The 18,810-nt window shown below is 34.5% G+C and overlaps 1 protein-coding gene across 6 annotated transcripts in view; it reads left to right on the top strand.

Moving 5' to 3' along the window:
- The window catches only part of PCDH7 (protocadherin 7), a 416,647-nt gene that overhangs the window by 361,169 nt on the left and 36,668 nt on the right, over positions 1-18,810 (top strand). Inside the window, exon 3 of one of the 6 annotated variants that reach the window (XM_082611233.1) lies at positions 14,564-14,603. The exons of the other annotated variants lie outside the window; for them this stretch is intronic. Coding sequence (XP_082467359.1) covers positions 14,564-14,603 — 40 coding nt within the window. The remainder of the gene's footprint in view (positions 1-14,563; positions 14,604-18,810) is intronic. 6 annotated transcript variants of the gene reach the window in all.

An 18,810-nucleotide genomic window follows, 5' to 3' on the forward strand; every position in this document is an offset into this window, starting at 1 on the left:
CACAAAGAGCAGCACAGTTATATAGGTGAATTCAGACTTATAAAGGAAACACTTAAAGAAAGTTTAGTGACTGTCTCTTGATTTTCCCTGAGCCTTTCTTTATGTCTTATACATGTATACCTTTTGTTTTGTGTTATATTTGTATATGTCTTTTTTCTCTTTCTAGGCTTCTTGAAGGCAAGAGTCATTATTTAATGGTGTTTATTCTTTAAAATATTGTTAGTGAAAAAAATACATGACTCAAGGATATCTGTGATAATTCCTCAAATTAGCAATGAAAGGAACATCTTACATTGTAACTTGACTTAAAACATTACTTCTGAACCCTTTAAAATGTATAAAAGATAAAGAATGTAAAAAAATAAAATAAAATGCATTGTCTCCCTTAGAATCTCTGTACCCAGGTCTGCCATTTTTTCAGTGTGATCAACTTATTACGAAAGTCAATGTTTAACAATTAGTAATTATAATTCTTTTCACCTACCTAGTAGAGTGTAGCAAAAGTTTCAAGTACCTTAAATATTTTCAATGATAGTATTAAAGTCTGGTTTTATGCTCCAATACTTGGTTTAGTTACATGACATAATATATCATGTGTAACACCCAAAATATCTTACACTTTTAGACATTCCATTTTTACTTCCTAATATGGTGCATTTGCACTACATTTTTGAACTATTTCAGACACGTTATCTTGTAATTCTGACTCAGTCAGAAAACAGCTAAGAGCACCACTTGTTTGCTTTAGATAAATGAGTTCCTGGTCATTCATCACCTCTCATGCTGAAAATGGCCACACTTCAGTGACATTGTGTAGTTGGCAAAAGTTGGCAAACTTATACCAGTAAGTATAATTGAACAATATCTTTAAAACATTATTTCTATAGTTTAAACTGTAAAATGTTATAGTTTCTAAGGCATATAATACAATGTATTTTAGAAAGAAAAAGAATTTGTAATAAATACAGAAAATAACATATATGCCTCTTAAGGACCATCCTTCTGTTTTAACAATTTAAGTATTTTTTGGTTACTCTACCAAAACACAAAATTCCAAGAAAAATTTATCTTATTTTTTTCCTTCTTGGCATTACATACATGTGAAGTTGAGTGAGATTGTAAATAAATCTCTGTACTGATAGGTGTTGCATTAAATGCTGTGTAAAATATCAGGAATGGCTTGAATCATAATTGTCCTTTTCTATTTTTCAATTCCCGGTATAGAAATATTAAGGTTAAATTTAGAATAGTGACATATTTACAGATGTTTTCTGACTTAAGGATCTCTTTCAAGAAATTTACAAATGCTTCCTATAAAATTTTTCATTTTTCCCCATAATTCTACTTAATCATGCTCTCTGTATAGCAATTTTAGCTAATGGAGAAGTAACATTATATTCACAGAACCATCAACTAACTATCAGTCTTACAACAAGGAAAGATCCTAAAAAATGGCCATGTTAATAAGCTCCACATTTTAGATTTCATACATTTCTGTTGAGTAAAGCGAGTTAATTTTCTTCTGTAGGCCTCAGATAACTTAGTAAGATTTTAGAGCTGCTTGTCAAATGTAATTTGACCTAATAATTACCCCTAAAGATGTGATTAAGAAACACCTGACTCAGATGTTGTGTACATATGCAAACCACGAGTCATCACCCCTTCCTCTCCTTTGATTTCAGTGGCTAACAGCCAAGTCAGCAGGCTGAGAAGTAGCCTTCAGGAATAACATGCCAGTTTAGAGTTTATTCAGATCATTGCACTTATGCCACATGTGCCTAACGAGAAGAGAGTCCTTGATGTGTACAAGCATTAAATATATGCATTGTTCTAAAAGACTTTATGGGGGAGGAAAGAAAGGAATTCCTGTAATCTGTCTTTAATATAAATGCTAACAAATATTAAGACTGTAATTCAAACAGTAAGAATATTTGCAGTTACACTAAAGTAGATATATAAGGCCCTAATGATGCCAAAAAAAGACTTTTTTTCCTCTAGAACTGGACACGTACTTTGCATATGAGAAGATTGTTTTTCAATCTTTGAGGTTTACAAATTGATGAGAAGCATGCTATATTTATATTCATTCTTCACTATTTTCTGTTCTGAATTCACTGATCAATGTTTAAATAAAATGTAACCCTATGTCTCCTTAGAGAATATCTATGGAAAGTGTTATCTAGATCCATTTTTTTTGCTTCCTCAAAACATTCCCTTAAACATATATCAGAATGTTCAAGAATACAAAACTTGTTCGGTTAAAAAATCCTTTTTGAAATACACTTGACAAGTAGCATTATTAGAGATGATCTCTTAACATAATGAATATTTTCAGTGGCATTCTGATTATAACTTTCAACTTTCATTTCTAGCTTAGTTCATTTTTTTAAGCTCCTATTATGCAGAAGAAATTTCTGGACAGACTATTATTACATCTGTCACCAAAGTCTGAAGGCAGCTTCCTGAACTTGCTGCTATTTTATTTATTTCTTACCTGAAAAAGATTTTAAAATGTGCTTATATATATATGCTTATGGATTTCAATTATTTGTGGATTGCTACAGAAACAAATATAAAAATAATTAAGGAAAATATTTTTAAATTTGGAAAGTAACTTGAATTTATAAGATTAAGGATATGAAAATAGATGATTTTTCAGTTACTTATTTCTGTTATCTTATTTAACATGTGGATTCACAGTGATTTTTCAAACTTTTATTAATCAGTAATTCATTTATGTTCTGTATTTTGAATGAAACCATAGTAGTAAATATCACTAAAATTAAAAAAATAAAGTAAAAATGAGTTGGTTAGAAAAGATAACTTTATATCCTAGTCTAATACTCACTTATTCTCACAGCTATCATTAAGAAGGTTTACTCAACCAAAATATAATATATAATTATATGTAATATATAATTCTCATTCCATTTACAAATCTGTGCATAAAGTTTCCACTAACTGAAGAAGAATTTCACAACTTAGAAACACAGAAAATGAGATTCTGGATAGATATAATTAAAGAGTGGAGCTAAATGCTTGCATGATTAAAGGAAATGAAAAATTAGAAGTATTTATAATGGTTGAATTGTGAAATTATAATCAGGCTCAATCTGAAGTACTATGATTTCCATTCCGGTGGTCGTTTTAGTAATCTCTTGCCTGATGGAGTTACTATTCTTTCCCCATGCACGTGTTCAAATTTTCTGCATACTTTACATTATGAGAAACTGCCTAATTCCATGTTCTGAGAAGTGTTTGGTACAATGTTGATGTGGAATAAGGTTTCTCTTTAAATAAGAAAAGTACAAATATTTTTCATAGATACATACTCTAAAATATACATATTTCTATATCTCTAAGAAATGAGATTATCCTTTTCCAATAAATATAAAAAGGCAAATGTCAAATCTTTATCTTTGTTAGATATAAGGATTATATAATAAATGAAATTCAAAGAATCTTGTAGGGATAGACATTGAAGAAAGAAAATAACGAATTAGAAAAAGCTAAAAACATAAGTTATGTTTTGGATCAGGTTCTAATCTGTCAGCAGTGGTAACAGTTCTATTCTCCAGAGAGATTTGGTTACATTTCTCTGAAGCTATTTGTTCTATTAAAATCATAGAACCTTACTATTTTTTGTGGAGCACAGGCTCTGGACGCGCAGCCTCAGTGGCCATGGCTCACGGGCCCAGCCGCTCCGCGGCATGTGGGATCCCCACAGACCGGGGCACGAACCCGCGTCTCCTGCATTGGCAGGTGGACTCTCAACCACTGCGCCACCAGGGAAGCCCAGAACCTTTCTATTGAAAGGGACTTTACACATCAACTAGTCCAAAGGTTCTTAACTAACTTGAGTTTTGAAATGCTTTGTGAATACGATGAGGGTTCAAGACCCCCCTCACTGAAAAATTACACACTTGCCCAGAATCACAGTTCTGCACACAATTCTGTGTACATTTCCAGGAATTCCAGTTAATCCAGGCAACCCATAGACACAATTAAAGAGCCTCTGATTATTCAGTGTTCACTTTATAAATGGAGTCAACTAGAGATCCAGAGAGTAAGAAGACTCCTTAATTCCAATTCCACTGACTTTTTAATACCTCTCAAGTTGTCCAGCCATCTGCACTGATAATGTTCCAAACAGACTCTCACCTAATGCTCATTTTTTCTATTTCTATGACTGAAAGGAAATGAAAAGGTGTGGAAGCGACTTCCACTTTCATTAGAGACAATTCCAGCTCCACTACCTAATTTTGTCTTTATAGGTGAAAAAAGTATTCTGTCCTTTCTCTTTTGTGTAAGTGTGTGTGTGTGTGTGTGTGTATCCATTACCATTTCAAAACTTAAACTAAGCTGTTCCACCTTTCTTGTAAGTGTTTGATTCTGCTTCTATCTTCCAAAGAATAATGTGGAGTAGGGCATTTGTTGTCCAGTGGCAGGTACTTGGATGCCGTATTCTTATTTTTAACAGATATTACCTGATTTTCAAACAGGATGGGATGTTCTTTTGTCATAAACAATAAGGAATTATTTTTAACCTCTTAGAGTAGAGCTTTGTGACAACTAAAAAATAGCAGGAGGAGTCGCTTTTACCACTTTCATTTAATTACAATTTAAGGAGGTGTCAATGTCAGCACTGCTCCCTTCTCTTTTGCTCTGAGTAATAGTGAAAAGGTAAGTTCTACTTTTGGTATCACTCATTTAAAAAGATGCTCTGTGAAATTTGGTAGAGAGCAAAGGGCTTATAGTCTTCTTCTACTTCTTTCTGCTCCTTAAAGCCATATATCTCTGAGACCATCTCTTGAGGTAGTGGGATATTGTATATAGCTGGGATTTTCCTGAGCAACATGGGAAGCATATTTGTCTTCTACAGCGTCCTTTGGAGGTTACAGAAATGAAATGCAAGTTATAGTGAAATTTCTGTCTATCTATTAGTTGGAAGATGAATTGTTAAAATGCAAATATAAGTTTTTCTTAAAAGCAGCACTGCAGATACATCCACTGCATTGTGATTCATCTTTGGTTCCTCCTATAACCAAGTTCCTCCTATAATTGTGATCTTGGAGAAGTTACATTTCTGAGACTTTGAAAGGCAACAGTGTGAGTCCCTTCTTTCCTCTATGGTTATAGTGAAGATTAAAGGAGATAATATATGGGAAATCCTATTATAAACAAAATATCACAAGATAATATAGAAGCTGTTTATAATTATATGTGTCTTCTGAGTCTATCATCACCTAATAGCTGGAATCTTAAATGATCTTCCTACTTCTATTCATCCTTTCCAGTTTATGGTGGGCATTTTGTTAGAAGATGTGAATTCACTGTCACTGTTTTGGGGGACATTCTGTAACTTCCATCTGTACAATTTCCACATCCTCCAAATAGCGATTATAGTACCTGCCTCTTTAGAGTCCTAAGAAGAATTGAGTGAAATAATGTATGTGAAAACCATTTGCAAATTACCATTGCTAAAGAGAAAATGAGGTGATAGTTCCACTGTCTAGAAAATCTTGCAGTGAAGTCATCAAAACTAATTCAATCTGCAGAACCAAATATTTGAATCTGTGCAGATATCTGTGACAATCTCTAGAACAGAAATATTCCAGGCCTCCCAATACAAAGCTGAACGAATCCATTTAGATTTTGCATTAAAAAGAGAGATAGCTGTATTACCTTCACTTCACCAGATACTTTATAAGTACATGTTTAAAAAAATCAGTGAAAGACTACAGAATGGACAAAACACGTCTTAAAGACTCAAAAATCTTCACAATGGATTATGAGGAGAAACGTGTATTTTCTTGGTAAGATATGTTTTAGTTTATACTACAGAATCACAGATAGGTCATACTGAGATAAGAGAAAGCATTTCTGATAAACAGAAGCAAATCAGCAAGGCACAGCCAACAATGGTACTGGGATCAATTTCATAGAATCTGTTAGAGGCAAATGGAACTGGGGAGAACATTAGAGAAAATCCTGCCCTTGGTCCAAACACCACTGATAGGAAACACATAAACAACAACAAAAAAATATGTATGGTTCAGCTGAGGTCTGCTTCTCCAAAACATTGCCTGCAGTCAATACACACTTTCCTTTAAATCCTTAAAACATTCAAGTTAAGTTTTATGATCAATATAACCAAAAACATTATGCCTTAGGGACGGTTCTTTAGAGTTCTATCAAATGTAAATTTTCCATATAATTATTTTGTTATTTGAAAAGACAGGATCCTTGGGCTTAAATATTGATAGCCAAACTAGTCATCTTTTTAGTAAAGGTGTAGCTATAGGTGAGAAATCAAATACAGTAGTTGGATGTATATTTTCAGAAACAAAAAAGACATTGACCTATATAAAAGCCAAAGATATAGTATAGAAATGACTTATAGATCTACTAGGCAGGGTATTTTTATGGTTGAAACCTTAGGTTTAAATATCACTGGTGCCATTTTCTTTCCTTTTATTTTAGGCTATTAATTGTGGTTGTGCAGATTGGACCCTTGGTAGATTTTGTACCTAGCTTAAATTGCATTTCTTTGGTGTAGTGAGTCCCTTTCTACCACCCTCACCTTTACCCTGGAGTATTGAATCTGAGGATGATTAATGATAGAGAACCAAAGGCAATGGGAGTCGTCCATCGGGGGCACCTGCAGGGGATTTTATAACTTTTCTTTTCCTATTGAGAATCGACTAACTGACCCCAGAACAGTTCTCTGTAGGCCCTTCAAGGAAACCTAGTTTCTTATCAGACATCTGTACTTGTTCTGTCTTCCAAAATAACTTCTGTTGGTGTCTTTTGTCTGGGTCTGTTTTGCAGTAGAGCATTGTGAGAAATTATTCATTCTTATTTTTCAAAAAAATGATTTCAGTATAAGCATTTCTTTTTTAATAAAAAAACACCTCCTGGTCCTGACAGAGGACCAAGTACTGGTCGATTGAGGCTTGGAAGTGAAGGAATAAGCTCAGGTTTTCTGCATGGGAAACAATATGATTTAAAAAAAAAAAAACAAAAACCCTGTACACTATTAATTTAGGAAATTTTCTGTTAATTAGTAACCTATTTCTGTTTCTTCTGATAATTATTATAGAATGATTGTTTCATTCTATAACATGTAGATTTTGTATCAATACATTGTTCCTTTGTTAACGTTAAGCAGGATATTATAAATTCTTACATAATTAAGCCTGAGGTAGTCTTGCCATGGTGCTCCCATCATCAGATGTTCATTTTCCGTGGTGCTAGTGACCTAGGGTAAATAGAAAATCGTTGTATGGAAATAGCCTGCTTAATATTTCGGTCCTTAATAAGTGCTGAAATATTACAAACCATAACTTCACTAATAATACATATCATAGTCTAAAACATAGGTAAACTGTGTGTGTACAAGATATCCTCTAGGCCCCAAAGTATTCTCAGTTATTTGCACCATACAAAATTGTTCCCCTGCTGTGAGAAGTTTGGTAGACAGAATTCTTTCTAGTTTTTAGAATGTATTTTGCTTAAATATTCAAGAAAATCTATTTTATATTTTTTCCAAGATTTGAGTCACCTTTCCAACACAGAAAAGGATACAATCAAGCTTGAATGAAAATAGAAAGTTGGGTCACTGGATCTGGAGGGGAAAAAAAAAATTGTGAAGTAATTGAAGGATATAAAAAGGACCTAGAGAAGACCCTCCTTTTCACCTTGTCCCAAAACGCCAGGTAAAAGTAGACACTCTCAATTAAATTAAAGGGTAGCAAATTTAGAATTTCTTTTTCTATCATATAATCAACCTGTGGGATTTACAGCCTCAGGAGGTTAAGTTAAACCTCTGTCTAGAGTTTAAAAACAAATAATTTCATGGCTGCAAAAGTTTAGGTGATGGTGTAGGAATAATCAAATCTCACGCTTTCAGGCATAAAGTGATAAATGGACAAGGGAAAACTTTTCCCATAGTAAAACATAACTGGGGACATGTTTCAAACCTTAGACATTTGTCAGTGTGAGGAAAAGAGCAATCCAGGTGATAGTAGATTCTATCATCCTTGCTCTATGTCGGGTCATAAAATTTGTTACTGAGTTTATTGTATCCTAGGAGATAAGCCGAAAAGAAAAATCCCATAAGTATACTTTCTCTGAATCCATAATTGATCACTTTGAGAATAATGAAAAATACATTCCTTTGATTTTTTTTATTTGTTTACTGTCAATAGGTTTTTCTGTCAATATGTGTATGTGTTTTCCCATTAGGTTGTGTGTGTGTGTGTATATATATATATATATATATATATATATATATATATATATATATATTTTTTTTTTTTTTTTTTTTTTTTTTTTGCAGTACGCGGGCCTCTCACCGGTGTGGCCTCTCCCGTTGTGGAGCGCAGGCTCCAAACGCGCAGGCTCAGCGGCCATGGCTCATAGGCCCAGCCGCTCCGCGCGGCATGTGGGATCTTCCCGGACCGGGGCACAAACCCGTTTCCCCTGCATCGGCAGGTGGACTCTCAACCACTGCACCACCAGGGAAGCCGCTAGGTTGTGTGCATATATTTTTATATACTTATATATTTTTATGTATTTATATATGTATATATATATATATATATATATATATATATATATATAGAGAGAGAGAGAGAGAGAGAGAGAGAGAGAGAGAGAGAGAGAGAATTGTTTACCGCTATTATGTAACTTTTGTTTTAGAGGAAGTGAATTTTCCCCAATTTGTCTCATCTAGACATCCACAAATCTATGACAAATGGATGGCATGTTCCTGCCATTTATTTTAGAGGGTGACACAGTGACATATTCCTATCTTTAATAAAACCCCAAAACTTGTTTTCTCAAGTAACACACATACACTGACTGTGTAGATGGGACTATTTTTTTTTCTCCAAAAATATGTCATTGATATATTTTTGTAATTTCTCTAGTGAGGCTTAATGACTATATTCAAGTTATTAACTACCTGATTAATCCAACAAGTACAATGAAAGTATAATGCACAAAGAGCTGGCCTAGTTCAAAGGCAGGCTAGGCTCTATGTACCTTTATATATATATATATTTCCCTATTCCGTTGTTAACTATTAAGTACCCGCCCTTGTCTTAAAGAGATTTCTTTTAAACTAAGGCAAATTTATCAAAGATCTGGCATGTTGAAAGTGTAGACTGCTGTTATTTTACCCTCACTAAGGAAATGTGTATGTTTTGAGCTGATTCTCACCTAAATAAATGATTTTCTAGGCAAAATCTTTCAGGGCATGGATTATCCTAATGGAATATATTTGGGAGTATCCCTGTAATCCCAAATTCTTCATGTACTTCTATTTAGGCAAACCTAGGCTTGTTTCCTCACCCAGAGAGAAGAAACATGGAATCAGGATCTTGGATTTATGTCCCCAGCTGCCAATCCCCCTACAAAGTGATGTCACTGCCCACATAGGCAGGCCAGGGACACCAGTTAGCTTTCCTGTTCCCATATTTAAACTGTATTATCATCTCTGAGGGTATTTTTGTTTCTAGGTCTTACAACTGACCACTGGAAAAACTCAGGCTTAATCATAAGCTATTTTTGTGAAATGTATTTCTAGCACAATTTGAATTAGTGTTTAGAAAACACTACATAATAATAATTATCATATATTGAGTGCCTGGTGTTTACCAGTTTGTATACATTATTTCTAGTTTTTTAAATAAGTTTGCAATGTAAATATTGTTCCACTCAATTTGCAAGGACTCAAAGAGGCTGACCGATTGTTGCAGAGTCTCAAAGCTAACCATTACTAGAAACAGTAGGAAGAACAGTGTTTGGTTATAGCATGGGGTCTGATACAAGACCATGTGGGTTCACATCAGTTTGGTCACCTTAACTTTATGACCATTGCAAATTTATGTAACTGGTAGATAGTAAACACATAATATAAATATCGGCTGTCTCCTTTGCTTTAGTTCTCAGAAAAGTTATCCTTGTTTCTAGTAGTCCCTTCTGCTTCTAAAATAGAATAGACTAGCTAGACACTAGCTAAAACACTTGGCCAGTATTTTAATGCAGGGTGTATTTGTTTGCTGGGGCTGCCATAAAAATATACCTGCAGGGCTTAAACAACAGACATTTTTTTTCTCACAGTTCAGGAGGCAGGAAGTCTAAGACCAAGGGGTAGAAAAGTTTGGTTTTCCACAATTCCTCTTCCTCTGGCTTGCAGATATCCTCCTTCTGGCTGTGTCCTTTCATGGCCCTTTCTGTTTGCATACACACCCCTGGTCTCTCTCTGTCTTATCTTATAAGGACACCAGCCCTGTTGACTCATCTAACTTTAATTACCTCTTTAAAGGTCTCGTCTCCAAATACAGTCATATTGGGGGTTAGGCCTTCAACAAAGGATTTTAAGGGTAATACAATTCAGTCCATAACACAAAGGGAGAGAATATTATTTCATTTGTCATTGACACAGTCTGGGAAACACTGGAGTGCTCCACTACAGGGCACAGAAGTTGCATTAGTTATGCAGCCTAAAAGGGGGCAAAAGTGGAGTCACTATTACCTTATACTGTGGGTCTGAGTTTGGTTTAATCTGTTCTTTGAGTAAAGTGGATTTCCTTTATATAAGCAGCATGTGTCTGCAGAAGCAATCTGCCTAAAGCTGTTTGTTCTGCCTGGATAGGCAAATCATACACTCAGAAAAATGTCAGGGAAACTTGGGCAGACATATATTTATCATAGGTAGTGAATTTACAAATATTATCTACTATATGCAAGACACATGTTATGGAAATCTATTGATAATGGATGAGGCGCTTTGCCTCAAGATATATGCAAATGCTTGGTATGCATACAGATATCCTTAAAAACATATCATGTGCAGTTTACTTATTGCTTATTATGTCAGGGACTGTGATACATTATCTGCTTAATTCTTACTAAAAGCTGAGGAAGAGAATATTATTTCCACCATTTCACATATGGGGAAGTTAAGCCCCTGAGAAGCTAAGAAACTTCTTGAAGACCAAACAGCTAGCAAGTAGAGTAGGTATGTCCCTTACATTTCTCAGCCCATGCTCTAAACCATACTGACCAACAAACCAAAATATGGAAAGATTACTTGACACGTGTCTCCATTAGCTTTTGTAGTAATGTCTTGTGATTTTGTATCTACATGGTCCTGTCCCTTCTTACAAGAAGGAGATGTGATTGATTCTTCTTTACATCGACAGTGTTTAACACTGTGCCTATGCCATGGTAAGGCCAAGGTGAACACTAGACTAGGAAGGAGGGAAGGAAGGAAGGGAGGAAGGAAGGAAGGAAGGAAGGAAGGAAGGAAGGGAGGGAGGAAGGTTACACATTGCTGAGTATGTTTCTCATTCTTGCTACTCTGCCTTGGATGTGCCACAAAACCACCACAACCCTTATACACAAATGCATACAAATTCATATAAACTATAACATGAAGCTTAATCAATTAATAGCTCTGATTTCTTCTGTTCAGTTAAGGCCCCAAGAAGAAGGAAAAAATTGCAACTGAGGGTTCAAACAGAAATAGATTTCGATAAGATTAGTTAGAGAAGAACAGTTTAGCTGAAATACAGGGGTGTTATAAGGAGACCAGTGGGGCTGAAACAGGTTTGGAGAAAAATAATGGGAGGAGATTTAAGTCAGTGTCGAACAAAAATTTAAATAAAAGGGTAGGTATTTATGTAGGCAAAGAACTTCAGTAAAACTGAAGTAACATAATCCCAGAAGAAATGTAATATCATATGATTTTTAACATTTGAGTGTATGGTATGTTCACTTTTGGTTGCTGAAGTATAACAACTGGGGAAATTTTGATAGAAAACAGGTTATTATTAGGCAAGACACTTGTCCTTTCTCACGTGGTTAGCACTGGAAACCAGAAGCAGAATTTTTGAGTCCCTGGTTATTTTAGGGATAATCTCTTTTTAGAGAAAATTGAGTTATAGAGAAATTAACCAGCGCTAATTCAAGTTTATGGAGCAGCAACAGAACTGGATTCCAGAATTCCTGGCTCTCTCTTCAGTGCTCTTTCAACACCAGCCCAATTTTCTGGACACATTATCAGTGGATAAGTCAGGAAAATAGAACCATGGTCTGATATAAATTGTTTGTCCTTAAAGTTATAGAAAAATGCTCTTTTATCTAGATAGTTCTGCACATGCATTTACTAATATCTTTGGCATGTGGAAAATTGGTTTCATAATCCTCAGAGAAAAATTGTTAATTTCTGCCTGGAGCACTCTCTCTACTGATTCCTATCAGAACATTTGCAACTCTAAAATTAATTTTACCCTATTTACTGTGTTGGTTGTAATGAATCATATTCAAAATCACCAAAAACTTATACAAAAGACTGCACAGGAGAAAAGAAAATGCATTTGGTTTTCCCAAGCTGCTTCTCTGTTGATTATTACCAGGTAACATTTTTTTCTCATTTATATGAAAATCGAGATAGAAATGAAAGTAATGTATTAGCTGTTTTGGAAAAAAAATATTAAGTCAATTATACTCTTGCAAGATTTATTAGAACTAAAGTGAGTTTAAATTTGAACTGTCAAAGGAAATTTTACATGCATTAAGCACTCAGTAAAATCCATCATATGTATTTAATTATGTACTGGGTTTTGAACTGCTATATCTAAAGTGGCATTTTTATTTAAAAAAAATATTTTTTAGAGAACTTTTTCTAGGCATTGCTTGAAGTTACACCTGTAAGTATAATTCAGGTATTCATGCATTTTAGTGAGAAGATTTGTAGGAGATTGTGTGCATATGTGTGTGTGACATAACCAGATACGGGGTTTTTTGTCTCTTTGTAGTAAGCATACTTTGGGAAAAAGCAATTAACAATTGTCAAGTCTGTCAAAGTGCAAGTGCCTTAAGCTTTATACATATTCAGGTGTCCTGGAGAACCTACTACTCTTTGTTGTCCTTTAGATTCCTAACAATGTGTGTTGAAAGTCCTGCATAGTGGGGTGTTATTTATAAGTATGAAAATGTCTTATCTTGGCAGAGTAAGCATTGACCTTTAAATCTCCCCTTCAACTGAAATGTTAAAAAACTGAGCATGTTACATAACTGCATTGAGCATACTTTTTATAAATGCAAGGCACTGCAAACCATATTGAACAATTCAAAGATCTATGACATGGTCCCTGTGTGTGTGTGTTGCATCTGTACAGTCTCACAGTAAAATATGGATGAACCAAGCATAATTCTATATTACAAATGAAAGGACATGGTAGGAATACTTTGCAATAACAAACTCATCTCTTTATGCATGAAAAACTTCACATAGCTCTGACCCTAATGACTTAAACATTATCTCTGTGGAGCATTTTTCAAGCCCTATTAGTGTTTTCATATCTGCCAGTAACAGAGAATTATTTAAAATGAAATAAGATATTAAGAATTCCAGCAGTAGGCATCATTCTTAGAATTGTTACTTTAAATGAAAACTGGTACGTAAGGCAGCCCAAAAATGTAGCCCCTTTTGAGACAATAATTTTATCCTTTGTTTTACTCTCCTCTTCCCCAAACAAAATCCACAACCCGAAGTAATAATGTCACCTGGTATCAGTCTACAAGTCAAGTGAAAAATGTAGAAATGAAATGCTTCATTTTGCTAGCCTCTCTGGGGTTATTGAGATTAACAGAAAGAGGCAGCATTCCTGGGAGCATCAGTGTTCATAATGTTGAAGATTTCTTCTGAAAGTGGAACAATGAAAAAAGCGTTTAAAAACAAAAGAAAAGTGGAAAAGATTTATGAAAGGTATTCTAGGATGACAGTCAAGGATCATGCATGGGGATCCGTGTATGTGTATCTGATATATAACTTGAACACATGATTTTCATTTCCCATACCTTTTATGGATTTTATAAGTTAGAAGTGATAATAACTATCTACTTTTTGGAGATGTAATTTAGACTCATCATAAGATCCAGATCATTCACATTCAATAATACATACTTTTTTCCATGATATATTTCATAGAAATATATAATAAAATAAGATTTAGTTAGTATGATGTATAATCACTGAAAGATGGTTAATGTTTGGGAATAAGTTTTTTTAAGTTGATGTTTACATTAGTATTCTCATGTGGCAGACAGAAAACAATAAATAATGCGCATAATACTATCTTCATGTTTGAATATTTAGTATTAGCTATAATAAAGTTCTCTTTATAAAGCATATGGCTAATTGCCAGACTAGAGTCTTTTGTCATTTGATAATTATATTGCTTGGGAGATATCAAATTATTTTATGCACCTATTTTCTTATATTTCCTTGCAATTTTTCAATAATTAGGAAGTTTAGATGATGTTGAAGGATATTTTATTTATTTATTTAACTTGGAGATAACTTTGTAGAGTCCTTTCTACTCCATATAAAACAAGTACCAGTAACATTTTACTACTCATTCACTTTTTTTTAATTGGAATATAGTTGCTTTACAATATTCTGTTAGTTTGTTTATACTGTACAGCAAAGTGAATCAGCTCTATGTATACATATATCCCCTCATTTTTGGATTTCCTTCTCATTTAGGTCACCACAGAGCATCGAGTAGAGTTCCCTGTGCTATACAGTAGGTTCTCATTAGTTATCTATTTTATACATAGTATCAATAGTGTTTATATGTCAGTCCCAATCTCCCAATTCATCCCGACCCCCTCCTTTTCCCCTTGGTATCCATACGTTTGTTCTCTACGTCTGTGTCTCTACTTCTGTTTTGTAAATAAGATCATCTATACCATTTTTTTCAGATTCCACATATATGCGTTAGCCTACGATATTTGTTCTTCTCTTTCTGACTTACTTCACTCTGTAACTACTCATTCACTTTAAAAAAATGTTTGATGTAGTCTTCTTTGACTTTTTTTCCCTTTAACATCTTTATTGGTGTATAATTGCTTTATTCTACTTTACTCCCTATGTTTCAAATTACTATCTTTAAGATGTTTCTCCAGTCTCCCTGCTCCTCTCCAGCTTTGCTGCCCATGCTAGTTTAACTGGGTTACTAGAGTATTTTCCTATCTGTTCCAGTCCACTCTCTCTGAAGTAAAAATGCTCCTCTCAAAATATATCTCATCATAACACATACTTATTTATAAACATTAGTGATTTACCGTTTTGACCAAAGGATTTGAGATAAGATTGGCATAGCACTAAAGAACCTTAACTACCTTCTTTTCTAACCTTATCTCCTCACATAATCTGGACTATCCATTCTGGGTCAGTTTAGGAACCCCCAAATACATAATACCCTGTCATGCCTCCATGCATTGAGTCGTGCTGTTGCCATCACTGGAGTGCTCTCCTCACCCCTACACCATTTCTAGGTAGGCAAAAGCCAATCATTTCAAAATCGAGATTACATGTCAATGCCTCAGGCAGAATTCCTCCCCCCAGATATGGGCTTGTATAGCACAAGACTTTGTGCATTTACAGTTTTTCAATATTTATATTATCTTGTATACTGTAAGCTCTTACAGTGCAAACACCAAATTCTGTTTATTTTTCTACCATCATAGCACTCAGAATGGTAACTGTGTTGTCCAGTCTGCTCCGTTTCTACGAAGTGAATTATGTGTGAGGTTTTGAGTAAATGCATTCTTCTCTAATTGTACTAAGTCATATTTCCCATCCAAAATCATTTATAGCAGGTAGAAAAAAATCTACTTGTCTCATACACATCCCTTCTGTCCTTGACCTCTGTGATTTTAATTGGGAAGAAATTAGTTTGTTCTTATAGGTAAACGATATGATACTTAATTGAATCAATATTAATTGCTTCTTGCCAGAATGTTATCATTTACTATAACAGTGACCTTGTCCAAGAAAATGTTAGTTTTTGTGCGTAAAAATATATGAGCATGCACTCTGTCTTCCCAAACTATTTTGGGCAACTACTTGTAATGATTTAATTTGCAGGACTGCTTGCCTAATAAGCTTTCTGTTTAAAATCCTAGCACTGAGCTTTGTGAGAGCGGCATGGTCTACATATAAACTCTTTGCAAACAGCATCTGAATTATGAGCAGAGACACACATTAGGAGCTGCCAGAATTGTGTTTGTTGTGGCTGCCTGGTTAGCTGCTGCTTGAACAGCTGAAGTATGAGCGTATTGATCGATTAGTGCCAGCTCAAACAAGGGGTACGCCAACCTAAAGGGAAGTCGGAGTTGTGTGCAAAGCTAGGTTGGTAAAATTTGGCTGGGATAGATGGTGAGAGGGTGGGGCTCACTATTTAATATGAAGGCACGAGTGTACCTTAAGAAATGAATGACAATTTGTATATGATATTTCGAAGATAGCATTTCATTTGCAATGAAGTAGAAAAGAGGTTCATTTTGACCAAAAGGATGGTACCTGCCTTCATGTGTAATGCAGGATGGGGAATGAAGTTGCTTGTGGAAAAATTGCAGTCTAAAGCCTAGCTTTGAACTAAACTATTTGGTATGAATAATTGTCATAATTATTAGAGGATAAATAGAGGATGTTTTAAATATAAAGCTATTAACCCAATTTGATAATAATTACTTTATGAGCTTTGCAACAATGAAATTTTACCTTAAATCTGGTTCATATGAATGACTAAAAGAATATTATTATTTTTAAAATAATATATGTAGATGATTCACAAAATCAAGATTGTCTGTATTAAGGTCTGCCTGGATATAAGTCAGGGAAACCTCAAGAGAACATTCTAGAAACCACTCAAATATGTATGAGAGCAGTTGAGTACAGAGTGAGAAACTCCCTGACTGGAATATTCCTACTGAGACTATATTCTCTGGTAATGCCTGTTCTATCTAGAAACTTACTTTTGTCACTCCGGGGAACAGCAGCTTTACTACAGTGAAGAAGTAGAATTCACTAGTCTATAATTTTTTTTGATAACACTGCCTGTAGGGGTGTGTGTGTGTGTGTGTTTGTGTGTGTGCTCATTAAACTTGCGGCTATCATGAGTATTAATAGAGAATTATAGAGTTTATTCTATGGATTAGAATGCATGGGATGCATATATTTAAAACTTTAAATGATATGTGGCAGTAATATTATGTTAATTTTATGTTCTTTAAGACAGATACTCGTTAAAACAAAAACTTAGCAGGATATGTGTAAGGCAATCATCTATGTTCCAGTCCAGTTTTGATTCCTTTTCTTCCTGAGGTTCTCCCATTTCTTTTCTTTTTCCACCTTCCCTGACCTTGTGTCTGTGCTGGGAAGTGGCTTCCTTGAGTTGAACCCTTAATGTTATTTGCAGAAATGTTCAAACTTCATACTGGCCTTTGTGAAAAAACCTCTGAATATACAGAATTTTTTATGTGCTTCTATGAAGGATCGGCTTTCCTTCTTTTGGTCTCTGCAGTGCGCTGGCCACCAGATACATGTCACACATAGAATAGAGCATCTTCTGCTATGTGCATGGCTTTCTCCGTGTCTGAGGAAGTGAGGCTTCCCTGTGTCCTCTGGTGATTAAAAGGAGGTTTTATACTCTGCTCCTTTAGATGGATGAGCCACTTCCTGATTGTGTTCTGTGCTAAAAGTGGATCTGCCTTTGGGCTGAAACATAAATGCCATGATACTTCCCATTTAACATTGTTAAGCATACTTCCTGGACCCAGAAAGCCAGCATTTGACTATTTATTTCACATCAGTTATCATAAAATTATTTGCAACAGAAAAATATTAGTGGGAGAAATGACCACACACATTTTAAAGGCATCTTATGTAGACTTCTCCTACCGGATCAGAAATATGATTCATTTAGAATAGCATTCTCTTTCTGGAAGTGGCATGCAGTGTGATTTATGAAAGAGCACAGGTTTCATCCTTAATATTAGTCAATAGATTAAGAAGTTTAATTAAGGGTGACCATTCCAGCCTCTCTTAGTAATCCAGTATGGTTTTCTAACCATTAACCTTTTAATTTCTTCTTAATCCAACTGATAATTGTAATCTGTACTAACTTTTAGGTAATTACCTTCTTAAGATAACTACTCATGGTATAAGAAGCTAATATCATTTACTTATTTTCTACATTTTCTTTTTTTTTAAGTTTTCACACTGTTTTTCTATAATACTCCTTGTTGTAAAATTTAACCTTATCTACAATGTTGATGTATTCTCAAAGCGGTGTATATATATATATCATTATATATATATATATGATATAATTACCCAGACAATTTTTATTATAACTAAGCACTAAAGTATACAACTAATGATGTGAATATATGGGTGATAGAATGTAGTTGAAGACTAAATAGCGATAGAAATGCATTTCGCATTTACATTTTTTTTTTCTTTTTCACAATGAAGCGGGGAAGGGTGATATAAATATACATGATAGAAGGTCCATTAACTGGCATACAAAATTGCTGAAGCAATGTAGTTCAGCAGAGAGACCAGAGATGTGTAATGAGAGTGAGAAAGCAGTTTTGATAATTAGAATGAGTCAAAAGCAATCTCCTTCCTGTTTTAGCTTGCACAGATGATGGGGAAGGAAAATGTTCTTTTCTTCTGAGACAGAAACAGGACATCAGTCAAAATGATAAGAGATGTCAGTATAATAGTCCTCTGAGTCAGGTACCACTGAGCTAGGCATCCGGGACGAGAGTTTCTAATCTTTTTTTTTTTTTGCTTCAGTTTTACTTTGGGCTTTGGGGTAATAGATTCCGTGTCAATATATTTCTAAAAAAGTTTACAATTCTTAGTTGGGAGAAGTAAAAGCAGTTTATAATCTAGTAGGGAAATAATAATCTTTGAAATCAGTGAAACTAAAGACTTCT

This window comes from Mesoplodon mirus (assembly GCF_964341445.2).
Source record: "Mesoplodon mirus genome assembly, chromosome: 2".
Lineage (NCBI taxonomy): Eukaryota > Metazoa > Chordata > Mammalia > Artiodactyla > Ziphiidae > Mesoplodon > Mesoplodon mirus.